We start from the raw sequence: 27,869 nt of genomic DNA, 5'->3' as shown, positions 1-27,869 counted from the left end.
ATTTTAAGCGCCTCCTATTTTTCATTAAAAATATGTATATTTAAAAAATCAGTTGATATTTTTTTATAATTAATAAAATTAATAAGATCAATTGATAATCTTAAATCGTACTACGATTATATCATTAAAATAAAGTGAGTCATGGAGGCGGCGATTTATATTCAAAAGTAAAATAATTTATATAAGAAGGCATACAAAAAATCATTTTTTTCAATTCACTTGCTGCAAGTAATACTGTTCACTTTCATTTTTCAAATATCTCGCATATAATAATACAGTGTTCAATTTAATGCGGTAATAATAAGTACGTTACACCTGTGCAATAAGAAATTTAAAAAAAAACGTGTTTATTTAATTTGTTTAAATTTGTGAGATAAATGTGGTTTTTTGGATTAATTTAAAACGATGAAGATTCAAAAAGGTAATGTGTGTATTGTGGCTTCAATAAATAAATTCTTTTACAAATTTTATTTTTAAGGCTGTTTGTACAAATTTTAAACATTGATTGGCGCGAAACTTTATAATTTTTTCTAAGAATTCTCTTAAATATTCATTGGTGAAAAAACAATTTATAAAGAAAAGTAGTTTTCCAGATTAGAATAGTTATTTACAATTAAATTTCTAGCACAGCAGCGATTATACCCTTTACTCTGTCGATTTGAAATACTATATTATTTTTCTAAAATGGTGGTCATTTACCCAACTTTCATTTTATCCAATTTTAAATTATTTCTTTCATCTTCTTTTAATGGGAGGGTACCTGGGTGTGAAAATGAAAATTGGAAAAATTAACAGGAAGGAGAATAAACACCCAGGGTAGGTAGAATATGAATACTCGTAACATATCCAAATTTCAAATCGATAGAATTGAAATTCAACTGTAACTTTAATCATTCTTATCTGGAAAACTGCTTTTCTTTATAAATTTTTTTTTCCACCTATGAATCATTCTTAAAAAAATGATAAAGTTTCACGACAATCAAAAAGAATGTTTCACACCAATCAAAGATGAAAGGTCCTGTTGGGGAAAAAATAATTCAATATATGGTTCTCTAAATATCGTCTCCAAAAATAATAATTCTCTTAATTGTCTAAATATCATAGCCCAAAGTCCAAAACCCAACGCACTGATGACCTGATACTTTCTGATGATGGTCATAGATTGTATTGTCCGAATGTCCGAATTGCCACACACAAAGATACTTAAATGGCATGATTTTCGATATAATGAAAGTTATAATCGAAAAAGGTAAAAAAACTAATATATTCGCGAAAAACTGTTGATTCTTAAAATTTATATTCAAAAAACATTTTATTTGAAAAACTTAAAGGAAAAACAAATTAATGCAATTTGAATTCGATTTACAGAAAACAAGCAACAAGATGGTTATTTTTTTACAAGAAATAAAAAAACTTTTTCCTTTTTTTCCACAAAAGGGAAAAGAAAATAATATATATTGTTATACAATGCCTTTAGTAGTAGTTAAATATATGTTATATATAACATTTTCCGGTGATAATTTGCATTTGACACCAAAGGGAACTTCTTTTTGACATTAAAGTCAAGGGAATAGTTTGAATTGTATGTTTGAGTGTTTGAGTGTGTTATACCACCGAAAAGTTTAAGGAAATTGTATTTAATATAATATTATAAAAACACAAGTGTGTGGTTGTTGTATTTAATATAAGTAACTAGGTTCCTTCCGTTATAATTACAGATTTAAGCAGAATGAAATTTTAAAAATATGCACTTTTTCTTGTTTTTGTCGAAATATAAACAAAAAATAATAATAACTTTTACATGAATGCCTAAAAACTTGAGGGAAATATATGAAGCTTTTTTTTCAATATTCGATTCGTCTTGCGTAAAGAATTTTGGGTTCTGCCTGAACTAAAATTTCTATCAGTTTTTACTAAAACGGATATCAGTTTCTAGGTTTCCGCGTGGAGAAAATATTAAGAAATTCGTCTTTTATTTTTCGAAAAGGATTTGTTCGTTTCTATTATGCTTACTGAATGAATTCTATTTGACCAGACTTTAGTGTCAATTATAAAAGATAAAAAGTTAAAAATTTGCAGCTTCAACTAATGGTTTTGTAAATGATTTCAAAAATTCAAGCCGCAAACAATTGCCGTCATAATTGTGTTGATTTTTTAAACTTTTCTAATTTACAACAAATAATGAAAGCACTGACCTTCAACACTTTCGTTGTATTTCAACAACTAACTCAGTCAATTGTTTGTTTTCACTTGTTATTCTATAAAATGTGTCTTACAAACTTTGAACCTTGAAATTAAAACACCTTTGCAAATACAAAATATAAAAATAAAAATATTATTATTTGCTATCACTAAGTCGAAGTGGTTTTTTTAATGAAAAAGTTTTTCTAAATGAAAAATAATAATTTTAAAATAATTTGTTCTGTTATACATCCAACCAGACAAAACATCATACCTTAGTTAGTTTATCATTAGTTTGTTAGCTTAGTTCTAATGATAATGAGATACTTGTATATTTATTTTAAAAATAATTATATAAATAAAAACTTATATTATTAGTTAGTTATTAAATATACTTTAAAATTTAAATAATATATGAAACCCATTTCAAAACAAGAGCAAGTAACAAGATAGTTTTAAAAAAAATTAAAAAAACTCGCTCTATTCCACTAAAAAGTGGATTATAATTCTAATTGTTGTGTAAAATTTAAAGCGTGGAGTGTTCGATATCTGTCAAATCTGCTATTGTAAAGAATAAATGTAGAGAGCACGCTTTAAAGTACATATTAAAATTTTTTTTATCTAAAATTTATGCTATACTATAAATCTAGAATCAGTAAATAGAATTAATTTAGATTTATCTACATAATATAATCATATCTCAAACTTGATAATGATTAACTGTATAGAGATGTGCTAAAAATATTGAGTGTCTCAAAATTTATATCAATATTTTATTTTTATTTACTAAAGCTCTCATACTGACATTTCATTTCACGTTTTCACTACACGTATTTTTGCGAGTTTGAGTTCAGTATTTATGAAAAACCACTAAACGTCTTCAACCGTGTATAACGGAAATATTCTGTAAAACAACACGACAGTAAGAAATGCATGATGTTTACTACAATGCTGATATGGTATAAAGACAGATACATATAGTATCTAAAGTAATATTACAGTATTGACAAGGGCTATTCACCAGAAGTATTGTGGGATTCGCCAATCAGTATGGGCCTGACGCTGATACTGCATTAAACCGCTGGAACTATAATTGCTAATGTTACGATTCCCTCAATACAGTGTACAGTATGGCGTACACGTTGATATTGGCATAGTGATATCCACAAATAATTTTTCCCGTGTAATAGTTTTGCAAAACAGCTGATTCGGCAATCCATCTGCGACATATACAGGAGCTTATTCTGTAGGCCCACGATCTGCAGTTAATAACAGAACGCTCTGTACATACATATATAAAGATTAAGGATAAACTATAATTTTTATACACCCGATGCATAGGTATATGATGACTACAGTAAGTTGGTTAGCAATGAGATTCACTTTACGCAGTGATGCTTATATTCAATAGTTTATTAGTTTATTATTATTCAATACTAAATACTAAATATGTGATATAAATAACTTCTGCATACCACATTCATACATGTTTCATACACAGCATGAGTCAGGACATTACAAAAAATATTCTTTAGATCAAAAATAAGAGGATTGTAGTCCAGCCTACAAGCCAGCCACTGGCAACAAATAACGTGTCTAGAATTATTATGGTACTGACAACGTTTTTACAAAAAAAAATTCTTTAAATGATTAGTAATTCTGAAAGGGACAGTTATCCTATACATTTACACAAAATATGGGATAATTCTGATGTCGAATTGGTCTTTTACATTCTTATTGTCCATAAAAATGTAAAACTAGACTTCATACCATGACAAAGTTAGAAAGTGAAATTAAATTAATGAAAACAAACAATTAACTGAGTTAATTGTTTAAATACCATGTATAGAGAGTGTTGATTACTCTGTCACATTACACACACATACATGTCACACATATATAATTGATATAGCCATAACATATATACTATACAATTTGCGCATATTGCGCTCTCATGGGTAACCAGTGATGTTTACGAAAAAATGTTTCAAACAAAAGTTGTTTATTTTTTTCAGACGACAGACGACAGACAGACAACCGAAAATGGACTAATTAGGTGATTTTATGACCACCTATACCAAAATTTTGTTCATGGTATCAATATTTTTAAGCGTTACAAACTTGGGACTAAACTTAATATACCTTCGTATATTTCATATACATGGTATAAAATGATTAAAAAACGAAGAAGTTATAAGCAATCAAAGATTGCATTCAAAGGATGTCCATGTCTTTTTAGCAAAACAAAGTTTTATATGTAATCTTTATGGCAATAGCCACGTATGACATCACTAGTGGGTATCTTCCTCTTTGTTTAGTTAGGAATTTTAAACGTTCATATCTTGCATGCTAGTATAGATTTTTAAAAATCAATTTCAATTTTCTATTCGTGAAGTGAGAATTCTTCATCTGAAGTGATAAAAACAATTTTGTCCGGTCCCCTATTTTATTTCATTCTGTAAAAAATTGTCTTTACGGACATTTTAGTACATTTCTTCCTACAGACTTTGTAAAGGTATATAGGTCTGGTATATAGAGTTACTTGTCGGATATGATATTAGTACCTACATACTCTAACATGCATTACATTGTCTATTAATTGTGTATATTGATGAAAAGTGGATGTAATCTAGTTAGATGGATGGGTAGATACAGTAGAATCTCGATAACTTAAACCTCGGTAACATAAAAACCTCTGTTACTTCAAAAAATACTATGTTCCCTTCCCATCAGAGCCCGAAACCTCTATAACTTAAAATACGCAACCTCTATAACTTAAATAAATAATCTCTGTATAGGCCCTCAGTAACTACATAGAAACATGTACATACCTCTATATTAACTAGGGTACATAGAAACATGTACATACCTCTATATTAACCTTTACCTAACATAGACCCTTGATAACTTAAAACCTCTATAACTTAAAATATTTTGTGTTTCCCTTGGACTTTAACTTATCGAGGTTCTACTGTATTTGAAATTATTAGGTACAATACAATATGAATAGGTTTTATTTAATGAGCTATTTTAATTATTTAATATTACTAATAAAGTAAAGTCACACTACATACTACTAGATATCAATTCAATTAATTTGTATGGAGTATTGAATAGCTGTATATAATCAATTAAAACTTATTAATGTAAATTTATAACACCTACATACTTATATTAATTATAATATTTATAATTGTATTAAGGTATTTCGATACCACAAAAAACCAATTTTATTTCTAATTGTCTTTTGTGAAAAATTCATATCGATTCTCTGAACGGTTTACGAGAAATTAACTATCAGAGTCAGTTATTTTACCAAAAAAAGGGCACATTACTCATAAATCGTATAGGGAATCGATATGAATTTTCAGAAAATTTAAAAAAAAAACTGTATGTGATGGTGAGGTTATCAACATCAGACAGTCGCTTAAACGGCTTTCGTCAATTGTTCTTCAATACAGCTGTTCAATCTGGCCACAGAATGATCTGATGCGGGTTATTCTTAGCGTACTTGTACTACCGTCGAGACGAATCGGAACTGTGCCATCAGTGCCCTTAGTAATGCGTTCCTCAGATAACCACTTCCAGATCAACGTTGTGTATTGATTGAACAATTGAAAGTGACCGACTTGCATGAGCTTTGATCCCTAAATCTATGGATTAGAAGTCCAATGCTCTACCAAGCGTGCCACAACCACCGTTGGAAATGACAACAAAAAAATATAATGTAAATTTGATTAATGGTTTATCTTATTTTTAAATAAGATAAATCATTGGGATAAATCGGAAACATAAGTTTTTAATTATGGTTTTGATGAAAATCAAATAACACTTTAATTTCAAGAATTCTTTTTATTTACTTTTTCCGCTTATGACATTTGTAACATGTCGTGACATGTTTCGAGCTCCAAATCCATTTTAAAACTGTGACGGATACTAAAATTTTTGTTTCGCATATATAATAAATTTAATTCAGACAGAAATTTTGGTTCTTATCAATTATATTAAAAAATAATTATGTAATGTGTATTATTGTAAGTAGGGATTTTTTGATTTCAAGGGTGGAATGAATCACAAGAGGTAGTGTCTAAAATAGTGGGTTTGCGAAAAATATTATACTAAAGTTTATGGTTATTTCGAGTTAGTTTTAAATTCAAGAAAATAAAGATATATTAATAAAATCAGTTTTTAATTGCTTAAATAATCTCTCTCTAAAAAAGCTTCCATGTTAACATGTGTCGGAAACATTTTTAAAACAGGTTCGTCACATTTTCAAAATGTGACATCATCACATGGTTGATTTGAAATGAACTATAAATGAAATGAATGATTTTGTTTTATCCATAACATATTAATTAAAACGAAGGTAATAAAATAATTTATACACCAAAATTCAATTTTAAATCACATAATTATTAATAAATTTTATTATTTAATGTGTAATTCGACCTCAAATTTGTGTCAATATTTTCCACTTCTGTTTTTGATTTAATAATTTTAATTTGTGGGTGGATAAATAATTAATATATATAATGCGCATCTTTTAAAAAGATATACCACTAATTACCAATTACTAATTTATGGAAAATTGTATTTTAAAGTCGAAATTACATCAATTAACATGAAAGATTGCCTTGAAAAGACTTTTTTTGCTTTAATTTTTTGAAACAAAAATCAATTCAAGTTTGACAACATTTTTTTTTAAATTCCTTATCTTCAGATCAGGAACAATTTTGTTTTTCTTAAATTTTGAGTTGAATATTGTAGCATCCGATAGTTTGAAAGTTAAAAAATAAAGTTAATTTAATCGTTTTTCAAAACTTCCCGTACATGGCACATAAAATATCATTGTTTGTGATTTTTCGTCATTTAAAATAAAAGATGAATGTCCCATATTTGGGACAAAAGTTATCAAGTGATGTAAAAAATGATCTAAGTGGCTGGTTATCATGAGGTTAAGATACTTTTAATTATGATATTTAAATGATTTGGAGAATGAAATATTTCAATATCGGAATGTTAATAAACATTTAATCTTAGAAGTACCAAATATTTTCTATTCAATGGAAATGATCCATGGATAATCTAGATTACGTACTCTTATTTTTATCGTCCGAGCTACACGTTCAAAAAATAAACATGCGTTTATGAAACTGAAAATTATATATGATGTTCATTTATTTTAACTGTCATATATTAATCACTATATCGTGTGCGTACGAATTTTAAAGACACACTTTAATTGTAGTCGCTTAATACGTTTTTGTATTGCCTTCAAACTAAATAACCCGTAGGCTAAATTTTGTATATGGAACGAGAAATCTATATAGAAAAATAAAAACAGTAAATTTAGATTTTAAAGTTGTATTTGATAAGCAACTTACGAAATATCGATCTAATTAGGATAATACCATTCAAAATTTATTAATTTAAAGAAAACCCTGACATGAAATCAGGTCTTATTAATTCGTTTGTGTGGCATTGTGGCTCTTAAGAGGGTGAATCTTTTTAAGTAGATTGATCGAGAATGTTGTTTGAGGAAAATCTACTTATTCGTTAGAGGATCATCACCAGTTTTCATGAGCCCTAAACTCGCACTTGAAACATACCTTCGACCACTCTCAATCAAATGATCTTTCAAATAAACCAAAAATCGGTTCGTCCTTTTAGGATCTACGATGCCACAGAGAGATATACAGATACACAGAAAAGTTTTACTTACAACACCCTTCTTGTTAGTCAGGGGTTAATAAATGGAATTAGTTGGAAATCAAAAACTAGGTTTACGTTAACACGACACTTTGGTCTTGTGTAAAACCTCAAATTCCTTAACTAAAAACTTTTAAGGTTAATGAATAATCCAAATTGCAAGTAAAAAGAATGGTATAGAGTTTTTATTTATTACAAAGGAGAAAGTATATGTTTCGAAAATGTAGAATTTTTATTTTTTTTATTTTTATTTATAGATGTATGCACGCGTTATTCGAGTAATTGATAAATTATACGATGAAAATTAAAAAACGAATAAATTTTGTATTTATACATATATACTGTTTTGATTATATGTATTTTCATGAAATTAATCATAATATTTTTTTTATTTATATTTTAAACATTTTACTTGAATTTTAATCATTCATTCTCACATTATATACAGTGAGAGTTGAAAATAATGTCTTGGAAGGAAAAACTTCGATAGATCTGAACACGTTCAAGTCGACCTGGGCAAGTCGATTATTTCCTCGATTTTATTTTGAGGTGGGAGGAGATGAAAAGTATTCCAGTTTTGACAAAACTGAGGAAAAAACAGCTACAATTTTCTTAACTCTGCCTTGTTGAATAAATTCTAATCATCATAAAATGGCAAGTGTAAGTGATCGGTTTGAAATAAGCACGCTTGGAAAATATTCCGAGATAGAAACATGACAATACTGTGCATTTTCCAAGTCTCTGACATCGAACCTATTAAAATAGATATCGCGAGGCATACAAAACATAGTTATACTTGCCAAGTCAGAATAAGAACCAGAAAAATAAGAAACAAGTTTTCAATATACTCTATAACAAGTGTTTACAAAATTTAAAAAAAAACCCCGGCAAATTTTTCGGGTACAGAACGCTAATCTCGCACCTGAAACATATCAAAGAACACTATTCATTAAATAACCTTTTTGCTTAAAGTCTTTTCCAAGCTGAGCCGATTCTGAAGATCATCGCCAAATTTTTAGCTTTTTCGGGTACGGAACCCTAAGCTCGTACTGGAATCATAGTTAAGAACACTCTTCATTAAATTATCTTTCAAACGAAACCAAAGAAATAAAAATCGGTTCATCCGTTTAGGCGCTAACATGCCACAGACAGATAGACACACACATATAGCGGTCAAACTTATAACACCCCGTTTTTTTTAGGCCGGGGTTAAAAATACACAACATTTTCAGGCACATAACTTTGATATTATTGGTCCTTTTAAGCCTTCTCTAACAAGACTCATTTTAAGGGTAAAAAAGTGAGCTTGGAGACACGTCACTTGAATACTGTTAGTTTCAAAAATTTTGCTATGGCAATCGAAAATTCAAGACTATTTGAGACAAAAGAAGTTCAATGTTTAGCTTGAATATATTTTTATTTCCCTTCAGATCGGAAATAACTGTACACAGCTTTGTACAAACGTGAATAACCTGGGAGTGAAAGATCAACAACAGTGGGATCAAGAAAAGATTGATTAGCATTATCAGGTTGACTTAACTGAAAATATGACTCTCACTATATAGATTAAAATATACCAAACAGTCAAAATAAATGTTTATGTTTGCTGAAAAATAGCTCTAATTTTTTTGTTTGTTTTTTTTCGTTAAATAATGATAACTTCACCCCTTTTTTATTATGTAACGAGAGTAACACACTTGGTACTGCTGTTACAACTGTGAATACAACAAACATTACATATAGAACAAACAACAACCAACAACAACCATGATTGAATCAAACAAAACGATTTGTCACACATTTGCATAAATAATATTGCAAAAACAAAATACTATACGGAAAAAATAAAAATAAATATCTGATAGGGACACCACATCATTTCCTTGTATACTCGTAAACTATCAATTCTAGGACCAGGTGCAAAGTTGGATCCATCATTCACATTCTCGCGGATTATCACCGCGAAACACCGAAATGAAACACCTACTACCACGATTTTGTCTTACTTTGCAAGTATTTAATTGCTATGGATGACATCGAAGTGGCAACAGCTGTTTTGGTAGCTCTTTCTGCGGATAGCTAATACAATTATCTTCTTATCTAGTACAGTAAAAAACTTTAATTTTTTTCGTAAAATTAATGGCAACAATTATTTTGTTTGTTGAAAAGCATGTAAACCTTTTAAGCCTAGGGCAAGACAATGCGAGAACAGGTGGTACACCAGAATTATCACCTCCACATTCTCATTTCTTGTCCGATTTTTGCTTCTTCGCGAGAATGTGCACGGTAATAAATTTTTTGTAGACATCACTATGGCAGTACCATGGTGAACATCATACTAATTTGACTATTGGAATAGTAGTTTTAATAATATGGCGGACGAGTCAGTGTAGTGTGGACGTACGGCTCATACTGGTTTGCAATATCATAATATCCTGGTGGATATTCTTATACAATTCTGTCTCTATACCATACAAGCAATATAGTAAACGTCATACGTTTCTTACCGTGAAAAGAAGGCTTGAAAATCATTCCGAAACGGCTGGAAATGTGAGAAAGTAGTTGTGTTTGTCTAAAAATGTTTACCTTTACCAAGATTTACATAGCCAAGATCTTCTCTTTCAAGGGGTCTGGAAAATTTATAATTCCATGGAAATCTTAAAAATAATAAATGTACCTGTTAATTTGCTGCTAAGATCGTGCGATCTAACCCCATTAGATTATTTTCTTTGAGTATATAAAGTCTACGCTGAAAGACCAGAGACATTTTAACACTTGGAATACAACATTTTGACGAGTTACTGTCGAAATTCTACCACAATTTCCGCGAAATTGTGTGGAAATTGGACACCTAGATTGCGCCATATATGCTCCAGCCGGAGTGACCATATGATCGAAATCATATTTAAAATTAATGGTATAAAATTGTCCTTCCAAAAAAAGGGGAGTTATAAAATTGTTCTTCCAAAAAAAGGGCTGTTTGAAAGCTATATGTGTGAGTGTGTGTCTGTCTATCTGCCTGTCTGTCTATGGCATCGTAGGTACAATACTTCCTTTAATTAGTACAAGGAAGTTAACAACACAGTTATGACTGAAAAAATAATGAATATTATCTAGAAAATTTTTTTGGATATGAATGTATAGATTATAGATTTATGTATGCATGTTTTTTTGTGGCATAAATTATTAACTGATATATTTTATTTATCAGTGTGAATATTTTAAATACAAAATACATAACGCGATTAACTTGTTTCAAAACATATTTTACGCATATCAGTTTTTAAAATAAAAATTATTGATACACAAATATAGTAGTTGAAGGTTCATTTTGGTGCGAATTATTTAAATTATTTTAGTCATGTGAAAAGCGTAGGTACTCTATCGTGCGATAAAAAGCTAATTGTCTATTGAGTGCGCAAATTTTTAATGATTAATTTACACCCAAATTTTTTTACCATGTATATATGAAATATACATAGTTTAGTCCCAAGTTTGTAACGCTTAAAAATATTGATGCTATGAACAATATTTTGGTATAAGTGTTTGGTATAGGTACCTAATTAGTTCATTTCCGGTTGTCTATCTGTCGTCTGTCGTCTGTCCATCTGTCATCACGATTACTCAAAAAGGCGTAAAAGGTGAGGTCAAGTTCGTAAATGAGCAACATAGTTCGATTGAGTCTTGGGTCTGTAGGACCCATCTTGTAAACCGTTAGAGATAGAACAAAAGTTTAAACGTAAAGAATGTTGCTTATAAAAAAATAAACAACTTTTGTTTGAAATATTTTTTCGTAAGCATCACTGTTTACCCGTAAGAGCTCATATTATGCGCAAATTGTAGTATTATATGAGTATATCAGTTATATGTGTGTGACATGTATGTATGTGTAATGTGATAGAGTAATCAATACTGTCTATACATGGTATTTCAACAATTAACTCAGTCAATTGTTTGTTTTCACTTGTTTTTCAAAAAATTACTTTATACGTATGAGTTAGCAATTAATAACAAGTTCAAATTTCAAATTTTTCTCTATTCATTGCCTCAATGTCCGATCAACCATAAGAAAATTAAAATAATCTCTCAAAAAATCATGATATATCTCTTTTAGATTAAATTTTCGATAACACCACAAATTTTTCAGTCACCAATTCTTTCTTCCCTTCTCGAATTTCTATTCTAAACTCATGGCATGATTATCTACCTTTTGTCTTTATATATAAAACAACGAATATAATTAAAAACAAATATTTGTGAAAAATTTATTGTTTATATAAATTTTATTAATGTCAAAAATTCATTTTTTTTTTCATTCTGCTGCTGCTGTTGTTGTTTTTGTTGTTGTTTATGTTGTGAAAATGTGAAAAATTGAAAAAGAAAATATAGAAACATCAAGGGAAATTTAAAAATGTATATAAATTGTATATATACGGAATGGTTCAAGTTTTAACAGCAGTAGTTCATCTATTCCTGGGCAACAATAAAATAATGATAATTTTTCAAAGCATTTACTTTTACAAAACATTTTGCAAAAAAAAAGAATATTCTTGTAAACTTTACCAAAACGTTTGCGTGAAAAATCGGAAATTTGACCGTTTGAGATAACGATCCTTGATAATTTAAATCTTATAGTGATAAATTACAGAAAACAACAGCCCAAGAGATATAGGTGTGCCATCAGCCCGTCTCGAGAAAAATATTTTTTCAAAATCTCCAATGTCACCATTTTGAAAATATTTACAATACCATCCTTTTTTCTAAAATTTCAACAGCATGTATGAACTTGCAGTTCCTATGCTAAAACTATGGTACCACTTTTTGTTAGAATTTAACGATTTTTTTTTCACGGACTAAGTATAGGCCTTACTATTAAATTCCAAAGTTTCCGAAATTTTGACCGTTTAAATCACGAGATAATTAATGCCCAAATTCCTAATTTTGGCTAATTTACGTCAAAATTAATATCTCGGAAACAAAACGACGTTGTGCAATTTTTTGTTATTTTAAAAACATTTCTTCATACTAATTTTTTCAATTCTACCGCGATAATTTTTTAATATCATAAAAAATAGCTGAGAAAACAGTGAGTTTTACATGATTTAACCCTCGAAATCGCGAATTTTGCATCTGATTATTTTCGATCTAAATGATCAAAAGTTTGAAACTTGAGATCTCACAGCTAACTGTGTAAAAATAGGCCAAATCTGTCGACTAATGCTTCATGCTGAATATACCTCAAGAAGTGGTCATGATTTGAATGTTATCTACCATTTTTAATGAAGTCCTACTGTTATCACTTGAAACAGCCTGTATATAATCTAGTAATTTTTATATTGCTTTGAAAAATGAAAGGAAGTTTTCATATATTTTTGTTTGGTTTTGTTGTTTTTTTTTTTTGAAAAATGTATCATAAATTAAATTTTTTAAATAAAATAATAAAAATGTCTATGAAATTGAATAAAAATTTTCATTTGTTTGTTGTATCGTTCGTATCATCAGTTTTTTTTTCTCTCAACATGATATACTTTTTGATTTATCAAAATTTTGGCACACTTGCATATTTCTTTATAATTTAATTTTCAAATTTTAATTATTTTATTTAAATTGGAAAACATAGTTCAATCAATTTAAAGTTTGTATTAGTGTTTTAGCGGGTGATTTTTTTGTAGAGGTTGACACCTCTTTGATGAACATCATATTATTTGATAATCAACACACATCTTTCTTTATTTGTATATATTGGTCAAGGTTGTTTTAAACATAGATCATAGACCACTACAATAACTAGGACAGATCAGACGAGACCACAAAAAAACAATACTATACCACCTGTATGGAGACTATTATGTAGTATTATATCTTGTGAATATAAAATAACTAGTCCCGGTGCACGCCAGTATATACATTGTCATTGATAAAACACCTTTAGAAATGAGACGTGAGACTTAAGGATGTATGAGCATGGTAGTGGGGGCACAAATTTAAAAATAGATATTTTCAATTTTGATGATAAATTTCTATTATTACTTGACGATATAAAACGAAAAGTAAGAATAAAATTTTTCGATATCTGGCTTAATTTTCAAAATATCGAAAATTTTGTTTAATTATTTAGCTTTCGATATTTCGAAAACCAAGACACATATCGAAAAATTTTATTCTTATTTTTCGTCTACATTCATGAAGTTATAACAAAATTCATCATCAAAGTTGAAAATAAGATAAAAATAATTTCAACCCTTAATCTACCCTGCTTTTACATCCCTTATATGGACGGTGACACTTAGTTTTTTTCTTTTCTAATTCTTTGCTAATATGTTTACTTTCTATTAAAAAGTTTTTTTTTTATTTGTTTTCATTCATTCCAAATGAAAATTATCAAAAACTTCCAAAATATGTCGTTTTTTGAGATTCCTCCATAAGAGCCAATGTATTTTATATCGATTTTTAATGACTTTTTTCTGAAAAATTTGCACGGTTACCTAAGCTGAAATTTTAACCACATATTCTTTGAGTAAAAGACTACCTACAAACAAATTTTGAGCCTTTAAATCAAACATTGTTGTCATGCTCATACATCCTTAAAATACTAAACCCTACAACTTTTTCAACTATAAAATTTATATTAAATGAGGAATTCTCTTTCACGTGTCTCGGAAAGTCTCCGTTTGCCACCGCAGGTTCAATTTGGCGAACACCTGTTGGTTTCTTTTAGAAAGATGGGCCCCCAGACTAAAGTTGATTAAGATTTATAAAGTGTAGGACGGATATATGACAAACCTTACATACAAATACCTTTAGTATTAATATAATTAACATATACTTACTATTAGTTATATTTATTATTATGTAATAAAATAACTTTCTTAAAGTGGATATTTTTATATTATTGAGAGATAATTATTTATGTATATCATACAAGACATATGTTTTGCATTTATTTTAATTTAATTTTATTGATAATTAAATTATTATGGTAATTTTTATATTTCAAAGATGCATACAAATATGATTCATTATTTTTTTTAATTCCTAAATAAATATTGTGTATAAATATTACCCAAAAATTACTGGAATGCGGTTTTTTAATTTCTTTGTAATTACGCAAAAAGTTACTGAGATCATCCTGTCTTTTTTATCAGCAATCTCGGAAACGGCTCCAACGACTCATGAAAATAAGTATGCAGGGGATTTTTCGGGCGGAAAATCGATCTAGTTAGGTTTCATTTTTAGAATGTTTCGTTTAATGCGTGTTTTCAGAGAAAACTGAAACAAACTGCACAATACGATTCTTCCTGACATCTCCAACGACTCATGAAAATAAGTATGCAGGGGATTTTTAGGGCGGAAAATCGATCTAGCTAGGTTTCATTTTTAGAATGTCTCGTTTAATCCGTGTTTTCAGAGAAAACTGAAACAAACTGCACAATACGATTCTTCCTGACATCTGTTGGTGTTTATTGTAGTTAACGAAATAAAATACATTACCGGTACATTCAAATTGGTATTTGTGTGGAGACATTTGAAACGGTTATTATTTTAGTGTTAAAATTTGTATCTTTTTAACTCAAAAATTATCGAGCAAAGATATGGCTTTATGAGCAAAGCTCGGTCATCCAGGTACTATTAAAATCAATCCCGATGGACCATCGGTAAAAAAACGTACTGTAAATATACAATTGCATATACATACTCTACAGATATACAATATCAAGATACATATATATATAATAATTTATATAACCCATATTAACAACATATAATACATTCATATACAAAACATATTATATTAATAAATTAATTATATTCATTGAACTGTATTTGATGTTATAATATAGGTATTATATATTATATTACATTCATATATATATATGACCAAATGAATGAATACTGAATTGAACTGAAATACTATAATATAATAACAAATATAATAAGAAATATTATGACATTTGTATGTATAGTATATTAACTATATATATAGTGAAATAGGTCACTATTATTTTATTACTATTACTATACCTATCTCTATTATATTATATTCAAATTGAATATAATGTAGTTCTATATTATATTAAGGTAGTTGTCGTGCTATGGGCATAGTGTAAGAAAATTGTCAGTGTTTGTATACTTATTAAGGATATAATAATACAATCACCATCAAAATTTGACCTCGATTAACCGTCTCTAACTAAAAAGAGCATTAGAGATCAACTTAATTAAGAAGAGCATTGTAGAGGTTGTATTTTTAAATTCTGAAAAGAAATTTCCAGAAGATATTTCGCTTATGTAACTAGCTGAACTAAAAGGTAGAAGGTAGAAATTTAGTATAAATATGGTGGGAGCGCAAATAAATCTATATATGTCCAGATATAGAAATTGTGAATCCTGACCAGGATAATCATATAAACTTATTAAATTATTGTATTGCCATCGGTCCTTGATAACTATGCCAAATTTCGAGTTAATTCGACGTTTTAAACGGGGTCTAATTCATGTTCAAAGATTTCGTTACATAATAACATACTAACATACGCACAAAGCTAATAAAAGCGTGTTAAAAACTAAATGCGAAATTTATGTAAAAACATACAAACCAAGTTTAACAGAAGTTAAGTTTTCTGTGTTCAACAGAAACAGTTTTGTATTATGTGTATGAAGCCACCGCGGCTACAGCCTTAGCCTATACAGACTTTATCAAAAACTTTTTGAAAATATTGTTGCACGACAACTACCTTAATTGTATTTGTATGGTAATTGATCTTGACAATTTACTAATTACAATTTCCTAGGAGTCAGTTAAAAAACACCCTATTATGTTGAAAATCGCAATGAAAAATTTTCCGAGCCGCATGAAAAAACGTCCTACTATTGAGAACAATTTATGATAAGATGATGACCGCAAGGACATAAAAAACACTTATACAAAGTGGTATCAACAGTTTTTGATTTTCAGCTTTCAATAGACATATCTTTTTGTACAATCCCAAAACCTATTTTTCCTAGGTTATGAAAGCACATGGAACTCACGTAGTATCCACGGTACATTTTTGTATTATGTAAATTCCCATTTTAATTCAAAAAAAAATGTATTAATTAATGAACAAATAACGAAATCTTGCCTTTAATTTTATTTTCAAACAAAAAGAAATTAACTTTTTTATGTACTTTTTTTCACCTCAATAATAAATTTCATTGTTCGTACCGAAAAAAAAAAAAAAATTAAAACATTTCTTTTTTTCTTCTTCTATCACGTAATCCACGTCTCACAATATTCCACCAATCCAATACAATGAAATAATAGCGTAAAGCACCATCACACATTGTATAAAAAAAGATAAATAGATTGTTCATTTCAACTTGTTTCAAATACATTGTTAATACTAATAACAGTTATATCCAAATACAATGTGATATCATTCGAAATTATCCAGACAAATACCTAGTGAATACAGAAGGTGCAAAAAATATTGAGAGAGGAGACTTAATTTTCAGCTCAAGTAGCTACACCATCTCTGAATCTCCTTCGACTATTTTAAGCTGATTAGAATTAGAAGTACCAGGCCTTATTTACCACTATTTTTAGATTTATTGTCTACATTTCTCTAGGAAGTGATCCTTATGTGTCTAGAGCCTCCGAAAGGTTTAAAACGGCCCTGGGAGTGAGATTATAATATTAATAAATTTCAAAACCTGGCAGAAATCAATCAAAAAGTTGCAGAAATGATACAAAAAATGACAATAGCAGCCACTACCAATAAGCTTCTTTATTTAGAAGGAAACTAAAAGTCTTAAGATGACTTCTTACATTAACACAGAATCAAAATTCGTGATTGATAGCTTCAAAGCATCCAGGCCGAGTGCAAAGTTGGCTTCAAAGTTTGTTTTGAACTGCCATTCTCCCGATTCAGCGTTGTGATAAACTTCACCTATGAACTTCTTACATTAACACAGAATCAAAACTTTTGATTGATAGCTTCAAAGCATCCAGACCGAGTACAAAGTTGGCTTCAAAGTTTGTTTTGAACTTCCATTCTTCCGATTCAGCCTTGTGATAAACTTCACCTATGCACGGTATCTAACACTGTTTGGATCTGAAATTAACTTGAGACTTGATAAAAAATCATCTATACTTTTTAAGGGTCGCCGGTACTTTTGGAATAGTTGCAAGTAAATTCAATCTTCTCAGGTCAATGTCAAGTTGAAAGTTTCGAAAATAAACATTGGACGTTCCAAATTGCTTGCGGAGTCATCGAGAAACATTTCTGCCTCGCAGAAATTTGAAATCTTAAAAAATCATGAACTAATGCCCCGCTGGAAAGATTTCGGCAGAATAAATTGAAACTTTTGATTGCAAGATACGTGCTCGAGGAAGTATCTACCATGAATATTCAGCAAACTTTTTTCACCACCATTGCAGGTATCAAGTAGAATTGGTTTTCGAACTATCTACTAAAGTATATAATGTTCTTTTACATATATACAGATATATATTTTTTTGTTTTAAAAACTTCACTCTTGTGATTTTTCCATTCACAATAATAATATAATTTAAAAAGATTACCCATTATTGTGATTTTCTTCTTCAATTCTTTATACTATTCACTATACATCCATACTTATATACTTTTATACTTTATACTTGTTTCTAAATAATTTATAGATTGTAATTCTCTCTTTTCTCATGTCATTGATTCGAATTTATAGTTTTTTACTGTTATTGACATATCCTATAGCATAATACCATACATGCAGGACAGTTAGAAATGGGAAGAATGTTTAAGAATAGTGACAAAAACAAAATTGCGAAAAAAAGTCAGTTAAACTGTATAGGATTCTTTATTTCGTTCAATGAATATAATTTTAAAATCATAATATCTGGTATCGGTAGAAGACGGGACCTTAGCCGCTACATCTTCTTCAAAAACGTTTGTATGTATCGCCGATCGAATTGAATTCATTTTGATAACCATAATCGAAAATAACCAAAGAATTTAAAAACAAAATTACTGGTTTTTTCCCCGAAGTTAACATTTAAACCATTTATTTCAATAATATTCTAAAAAATTGAAAAAAGAATTTCAGAAATCCAGAGTACATTTTTGCATAAGTCAAAAATTTTTGTAGAAGTAATCCTAAGATTACCGGACAACACTGACAAGGACATTATTGAGAAAGATGCGTTTTATAAACATAGAACTCGGCAAGTTCACCACCACCTTATATAATTGACTACCATCCATCTTTTATGCTGTTCTAAGCAGAAAGTAAATCAAAATCAAGTGCCCAAATTAATTTAGCTGACACACAACAAAACAGTTCGTAGCCAGGCTCTTAGAAAATGGCAATGGGATGTCAGATATCGAACACATCTCGACGTTTTCTGAGTAACTGAGGATTTTTTTTAGTTTATCTTCTTATTATAATAACAATCAACACAGACAATTTTAAAACACAATAACATATTCGACAATTTTAAGCTAACAGGACTGCTTAATAAAGTGTTCAAATCCTGCATTTCATAAACACTGCTTCCGCAATAGCAAGATTCTGAAGAATTCTACAAAAAGACGATTGAGACTTAACTCCTCTCTATATCGGCCTTGTCTCTTTGTCCAATATTACAACCAAACACGTTATGTAATTGAGCATATTTTCAAACAAGATTTCACTATGCATTCATAATACTTACCACGATGAAAAAAAAGAAATCTGAAATAATTCTAAAAAAAATGTAATCTAAAATGTCAGAAAGAAACTTGAAAATTGTCTGGTTTCGGTTTTAAAATAACTTACCTACATTAAAATTTTTAATAATTTGAAAATTAATTAAATTATTTCATTTTGTTGTTAATTAATGACGATATATTTATTTTTATTGCAATTATATTAAAATTTTTTTAAATGTTTTTTGTTTTAATTTAATAAAATTATTTTGTGAAAAACAATAAAAAATAAAAAAACTAATTGTGAAATAATAAATTTTATTTCATTTTAATAAAATACCAAAAAGTTTCCCAACAATGATAAATAATGTACATATATATATATATATTCTATTCATTTTATATAGTATTTTATTTTATACATTATATATTATTTATATTTTGTTTTTATAGAACAATATAATAGAAACTCATTGAAAAATACACACTACAAGCCTGTTCTTCTGTCTTAGATACTATTAAGAGAAGAAATTGTTGGGAAATTAATGCTTTTCAAAAAAATATATCTCTTAATTTTTCATTATGTTGACTGCAAATTCATAACACACCAAGTGTTTCCGTCCATAAAAGGGTTAGATTTACGGTTGAAATTATTTTTATCATATTTTTAACTTTGATGATGATGAATTTTGTTATAACTTCTTCATAAATATAGACAAAAAATAAAAATAAATTTTTTCGATATCTACTTTGGTTTTCGATATATAAAAAGTTGAATATTTAACAAATTTTTCAATTTTCATTACACTCGCGCGCTAACTTCCAGATTTTAAAAGATTTCGAAAAACACATAATATTTAATACATTTCATTACGTACCTACTCAATATTAACGAAATGATGACGAAACAATTATAGCTCTTTGCTAAACGATTGAGACTTAATTTCACTTTGAATAAAATTCCTCGTGCGCTAAGCAGAAACGCACGTTGAAACGGTGAGTGCTCATACAACTTATATCAGATACGAGTAAAAACGCCAGACATGTGAAATATACTGGGCCACACGAAAGAATCGAAGATTGCTGAGAGTATCCAGGATATGACAAAATTCGACGGCTGGCAGGCGCCAACTGCTTTTTTTGTTTACAACATTTCATAAAGTATAAAATGAATACCGCATTTTAGAAGTTTTTGACAGTTAAAAGTATGAAACTAAAACGGCAAAAACACAAAAAATATTGGCTAAATGTTTTCGAGCGACCAAGTACGATTAGGAGACTGAAAAAACATGTTTTCAAGTTATCCATAAAGTATACTCTAATATAATTTCCATTCATTATTGTCAACAATAAAATTCAACTTCTTCCGAAGCAGGCGTGAGAAAAAGTAACATCTACGTAAACGTAAACATCGTACATACACGATATATGTATTCGTTATAGAAAATGTTTTAACTATTTTCGAGAGATAATATTAATTGTTATAATAAATTAACAAATTGAAATATTCACTTGTGAATTTTATTTCAAATGATAAAATACTCTCTCTCTGTAACACTGTACAATTGTAATTGTAATAACCAAATATTGTATTATTTTGTTGTGAAACTATATACAGGGTGTGCCAGGTATAATTGTTTCCTAAGAGTGAATTTAGGCAGTTTGTTGTCTTATATTAAATATATTATATACTTTCAACGACATAGAAGCGAGGAAATCTTCATCTTCATCAACAAATTTAGATCTGTTCAGGGCTGTCTTTAACCTTCTGGAGGCGCTGGGGCTCCTTTTTTTTTAAAAACTCATTTGACAGCTAGATTGGGAACGATCTGTCCTATCGGGAACGACGTTTGCTAATTATTCAATGTCATTGAATGTACTTTGATAGTTGGAAAATCGAATTTTGTTCAGTGTTTTAATTAAACCTAAATAACTTCATAAATTTGGGACTAGAAACTTTGATATTGGATTGCAAATCAAATTATTATTTTGTCATTAAATCATGTACTCAATGCATAGACTGGAACAATGGTATTTTTGAGACCAAGCCGATGTTAACGTCGATTGTGGGGCCCTGGATACTTGCTCAGAGTGCACAGTGGAAAAACGGTCCTGGATTAGTCAATGCATATGATTTTTCTTCAGTTTTTCATTAGTACATTCTGTACTTACAGGAAATATAAACACATTTTGCCTTAATATTTTATGGTAAAAGTGGTTAGTTATTATTTTAATAAAAGTATAACAATTACTAGTTAAGTAATATTAAAATAATATTATTAAAAATTAATGAATAACTAGTGAATGTTTATTTTCACTAAAAACAATGTACATTTACTAAAACTAACATAACACACTAAAGCTCTTACATTCATCACCCAGAATAAAATATAAATACATAGGTATATATAAGGCCTGGTTAGAGTTAGAAGCTGGTGGAAGGTAGTGCTTTATCCCTAGACAATCAACTCTTAACCCGATGAACGATGCTCGTTGTAGAAATATAGAAACAAGTAGAAATAGCTCACTACTCAAATGAACTAACTGGGTATACATTTATTGCATATATGAGGTCTTACAGAATGTGTCATATAAAATAATCCAAGAACTAAGAACGTCATGGAAAAGTTGATTCCAAGCGGGTGCGCTTAAAACATTTATTAGTTTGAATTTTCGAAAAAAACTGCGGAAATCAACTATTTTTTAAATCATGTTTCATATTCCTTAAAGTGTTTCGATACCAAAACGAAAATGTTACCAAAAAACTGAAATTTTGTGTGTCAATTAATGAGTATTTGATACACCTTCTGTATAAATTTCAAGTCGATTATGTGTACGGTTTACGATAAATTAATTATGAAAAACAGCCCTTTTTACATGGTGGTATATGAAGAAGTCGTATTTAATGTTGGTTTTTTAGCCAATATGTGATTTTAAAAGTTTTACTATTACATAAAAAAACTTTTATCAATATTCCTCAAGTTTTAAGCTTTAAAAATGAAAAACTTTTTTCGGTACAAACACTGACTTTGATAGTTAATTTCTCCTAAACCGTACAAAAAATCGATATGAATTTATCCCAAAAGACGAATAAAAGAATTAAAAATTGATAAATATAATTTTTTGGATCATTCTCATTGATTTTTTGAGTTAAGGATCCCGTCGATTACGAGACCCTAGGCATTTGCTGAAAGTTCCCAGTGGAAAAACGAACCTGACTGAAACTGACATTGTTAAGAATTACTATCTTGTTCTTTAGTTTTTCCTTAAATAGAAAGCTTTCTTAGCTTTTTAAAAGTGAGAAAAGGAGAAAGTTAATTTACCACATTTAACTGAAAACATACAATACCTCCAGACATAGCTAGAGCTGCTACATATGAGATATAAAATTGCTTGTTCGTTAAAATGTAGTTTCTATATTGTACGCTCGCTTTTTAGTATCTCATATATACTCATAGATATGTAGTAAGCAATTATTATAGTTACTTGCATGAAATGTAGGTGTTTTCCAAGAGACAAATTGCATTAAACTACCATACATTATTTATTATTGTATGAATGTTTGAATCTGCTACACGAATTTAGTTTTATATATATGTGCACATATAAAACTGTTTACTAGTTCACAGAAGGGCTTTTTTAAAGATGGTAGAAGTTGAATAAGACGGGATTTTTAACTTTCTAGAGTGAAGTTTTTATAATAGTGGATCGGACTAAATTTTTTTAACACTTCAGATGAAGAATTCTCACTTCACGAATAGAAAATTGAAGTTAGTTTATAAAAATCTTTACTAAACGTTTAAAATTTTTAATTAAACAAAGAGGAAGATACCCACTAGTGACGACATACGTGGGTATCGCCATAGAGATTACATATAAAACTTTGTTTTTCTAAAAGGGACCTTTGAATGCAAAATTTGATTGCTTATAACTTCTTCATTTTTTAATCAATTTTAATTTCACTTTCAAATTTTGTCATGGTATCAAGTCTAGTTTTACATTTTTATAAGTAATATCGCCAATTCGATATCGGGATTATCCCCTATCGGTACAGCAATCCAAATGGAATTTTCAACATATCGCTACGTTTCGTAGCCAAGACCATTCACAGATTGTTCAAAATGCATCGACAAGGAACCGATATGTATGAAAACTTTTCAAACTTGTTATGAGCTACTAGCATTCAAATTTTGAATTACTCGTTTTAAGTTACGGGGCCGGAAAATTTTTAATTGCTCTTTCATATGCCACTTTTAAAAATAGTAAAAAAACATTTTCAAAAAACAGCAAATCGAAAAAGTAATTATAAAAAATTACACTTTTTATTTGAATAATTTCAATATCCATCATTTTAATAAAAATGAAATAAAATTTTTCGTTTAAAAATGATGATAATAATAGGTTTTTTGTAAATTAAAGAAAAATTAATATACCTAATAATAAAAAAATAATAAAATTTCAAACAACATATAAACATTTTAATTATTATTATACTCTTCGATAAAAATTGCTAACATTTAATATTCCCTTTTTCTATAAATAGTAACAAAAAAAAAAAGAAAAATAAATTCCCAAAATAAAACAACCAATCATAAATTATTTAATATATAATAAGACGTTGTTTAGGGATAACAAATATTTCCTGTTACCGTTCAGGTATCTGGATAGTTAAGTCCCAACACAATTTATTTTTGAATCAAACTCAAATGAATATTTGAACTTTAACGCACACATAAGACCTGAGTTTCTTAGAAAATTGCCTTATTTTTTTGATTCTGCCTCCTAGGGAGCTGAAAGTTATTTTAAATGTTGGCTTAAAGTCATTTTCTATTTTTAAGTCCTTGATTTTTTGCAAATCTTGGATTAATATTTTTTCGGCAAATGGAAAACTTCAATTAGTTATATTTCACAAATTAATCAAGACCGATTTACTGGTACAATACGTCATTTTATTCTTTCGATAGTCGAAAATAGTTTACTAGTATTAATTTTTTTTTCACAGTTTCACAGTGGCGATTTTTGAACAAAATGATAAACTATATTATATATTCTCACAAATTGTTGCCATTTTGGTCGAAATATGACTTCATGTAGATTTGTATGATTACAATTTCAAAAAAGTTTCAATTCTAAATACGATGCTTTTTAACGCTTAGTTCATTTTATCTCTGTTTTTGCTTGTTTTACTTAATTTTCTTAATATAAATATATTATCGAAGATAATAAATGAGAACTCTAAGATATGTCGAAATAAATTTCGATTTTTGCCCCAATTTCCTAGATCAGTTTTTTGTATTTTTAAAATACGTATTTTCGACTACCAAGTAGTCATCATCAGTAAGAATTAGCTAGTGAATGTTACTCTTTGCTAATTTGGTGGCGGACTGCGGTGTGAAATTTATTTCTTAATTTTCTTGATTAAATTCTGGGATTGACGATAAATACAAAAACTAATAATATTCTCTAGGAGAACCAGGTGATAACTTTTCATATTTCCGATTTTTTAAACTATAATGTATATATATACTTTGTAATTCGTTTGATGTTTTTTATTTTCCTTGTAGAACAAAAAAATAATAATAAAAGCTATTGCTAATTTAATTTAATTTACCATTTTCGTTTTTTCTTTTACAGATTTTTATTACAATTATTATTATCTTGTAAATTTATTTGTAATAATATTTACAATCGTAACAATTGGAAATTGTGAAGAAAAATGGAAATGGCAATCAAATTCACGACGGTCTGGAGGAAGTGCAGCAGAATTACGTCAACCTGGATTCAAGCCACAATATGATTATTTACAACAGTAATACCTAAAGATTATATAAACCAATAATTAATCAATAAAATATAAAAATCCCACGCAACCAAAACACTGATAACAATTCGTTCGATAAGTTAATGATTAAATTTGCCATTTGTTGTTAATTTTATAAAAATCGCAAACGGCATATTCTTGTAAGAAATCAAATGTTTTGAACTGAATGTGCTATTTTCGATCTCGTAGAGTACGTGGGTCCTACTAGAAACTAAAGCTGTGTCCTACGATTAATTAAGGAAAGCATTTTTATCAAAGTGACAAATATTCAACCCTTTTACAATCTCAATCTCCGTAAAATGCTTTTCCGGTCGTATATTTTAAATATCATTTCTACTTCTAATTATTCTAATATTTTTAAGCGTTATATATAATTTTCTTTTTCTAACTAGCCGTCCAGGAGGTCGTCCACATTATGAAGTATCTGAAATTCAAGATGGTTTACCATCTCGCCCATTCTTAAAACCTCAAGATTTTCGTCCACCAGCAGATTATAGGCCGGACTACGAAGAACAACGTCCACCCTACAATGAATATCCACCATTGAATAACAGACCTAATAGACCGTACAGACCAAATAGACCACCTGCACGTCCTAATCCAGCATTCACAGGTGATGAATATCCACCAAATAATGGTGGTGGAACACAAGATGTTCTTACTGGACCCGTTCCGTCATGGGATCAAAATAAAGAACCAGTTATCAAGAATTACGACCGTTGCAAGTGTGCCGCCAAATTTAATTGCAATACACCTGGAATTTCATTCGTAAGTGCTTGAATAGCGAAGTTGGATAAGTGACAGTTTGAAGGAGGCTTTTTCTCAAATATATATCTCTGGAATAATTTTCAGGGTCATTGTGATGTTGGAAAACAATACTGCTGTTATAACAGTAAAGGCGATGCTCTCGATGGAATAGATATTCCAAATCGCCCAAATCATCGTCCTCAAAACAACAACGATCGTGATCCCGGTATATTAGTTGGGCCAGGCGGGCCAACGGGTATAATTGGACGACCTCCACAAAATAACGGACCAAATGGTATTATTGGACGACCTCCTCAAAATAATAACCATCACAACGACTATCGTCCACCACATCAAAATGAAGATAATCCGGGTATCTTAGTTGGACCTGGAGGTCCGACTGGTATTATTGGACGTCCACCAAAACATCAACGTAAAATATTTTATTTTAAATTGGATAAAATGGTACATTTTATATGATTTCGATTTATTTCTAGGTCCATTACCATATCCTGGTGGTCCAAATACACCATTACATTCAGCGGAAAATGGTATTTTAGTGGGTCCAGGTGGACCTTTTGATCATCACGAACAACAGAATAATGGTCCATATCAACAACGACCGTATAGAGAAACAAAAACGAATTAGTTTTAAATTCTTAAGTCTAATATTTTTTATTACTAGTCCAATAAAACGATCCTTTAATTCGTAGTATGATCTAAGCGACTGAATTTTTGATTCAAGTTATCAGTTTTCTACCCTTTGCAAGTAAAATTAAAAACCAGTAGTTTCTTCAAACCAGAAAATTCAAAGTTTCTTTTAGAATTGCTCGAAAACAGTAACAGTTGGAAAAGGTTTCAAAAAATAGTTTTAAAAAAACCTAATATAAAACTTTTCATACATATTCAAAAATTTGCAAAAAACCTTTTAGTCTATTTTAATTCTAAATCATGCCGAAGGTAAAATAATTGTTCAGGATTACACAAAATGTCGATTTTATTTCAATAGCTTTATTTTATTGGACTATTATTTAATGTTTTTGCTATTAATTTTAAGTCATAATCTAAACGTAATTTACTCCAGTGGCGGGTAAATAGAAAAATTTTAATTTATTATTTGTAAAATACTTTATTAAAGCTAGAGGTGACACAGGCGTGATAAAGAATTTTATTCGACTACGAAGATTTTTCTACAGTGGCTGCCATTATATAAAATCTTTTGAAAATTAAATTCTACGACTTTGTTGAAATTATACAGACTAGAAAGGTTCAATTGTTGTGAAAAAGTTCATTCATGGAGACGTTTATTGAAGAATGCAAAACCAATATAAGTTCAACATTGACCAAGGACTGTCAAAGACTGGAAGAATATAAATCTTTAAATAAATCCTTCATGTGTAATCCACCACTGACTAGACTTAAGGGATAAAAAATTTAATAAAACATGAAACACATATTGTTTTAAAATGTACAGTTGAATAATTTAGATCAAAAACAATATAATACCTAAATATATTTTCGGGAAAACTTTGTTATTATAAAATGGATTATTAAAAGTTATGACTAATATTTAGTCAAAAATTTATAAAAAATTTTGTTTTAAATGGTTGAATAATAAATGATTTTTTATTCGCAAAAAATAATAATGAATATTTAAAAAATTTTAATAAGGATTTTTATTTATTTTAGGATAATTTAGTTTTTAAATAGTAAAGATTGAATTTGGAGCAAGGAGATTTAAATTT

The 27,869-nt window shown here is 28.9% G+C and overlaps 2 protein-coding genes across 2 annotated transcripts in view; one reads left to right on the top strand and one right to left on the bottom strand.

The window, feature by feature from the left end:
• The window catches only part of LOC123300518, an 88,786-nt gene that overhangs the window by 57,123 nt on the left and 3,794 nt on the right, over positions 1-27,869 (bottom strand). The gene's annotated exons all lie outside the window — the stretch shown is intronic.
• On the top strand, positions 219-27,475 carry LOC123299849 (cuticle collagen sqt-1-like). Its single transcript, XM_044882241.1, has 5 exons — positions 219-421; positions 25,191-25,365; positions 25,770-26,145; positions 26,230-26,557; positions 26,622-27,475. The coding sequence occupies exons 1-5, from the start codon at positions 406-408 to the stop codon at positions 26,771-26,773; spliced, it is 1,047 nt and encodes a 348-aa protein (XP_044738176.1). The 5' UTR covers positions 219-405; the 3' UTR covers positions 26,774-27,475.

Source organism: Chrysoperla carnea, chromosome 5, assembly GCF_905475395.1.
Source record: "Chrysoperla carnea chromosome 5, inChrCarn1.1, whole genome shotgun sequence".
Classification (NCBI taxonomy): Eukaryota; Metazoa; Arthropoda; class Insecta; order Neuroptera; family Chrysopidae; genus Chrysoperla; species Chrysoperla carnea.
Note: the sequence above shows the minus strand (reverse complement) of the source record. Positions and strands in the feature narration are given on the sequence as shown.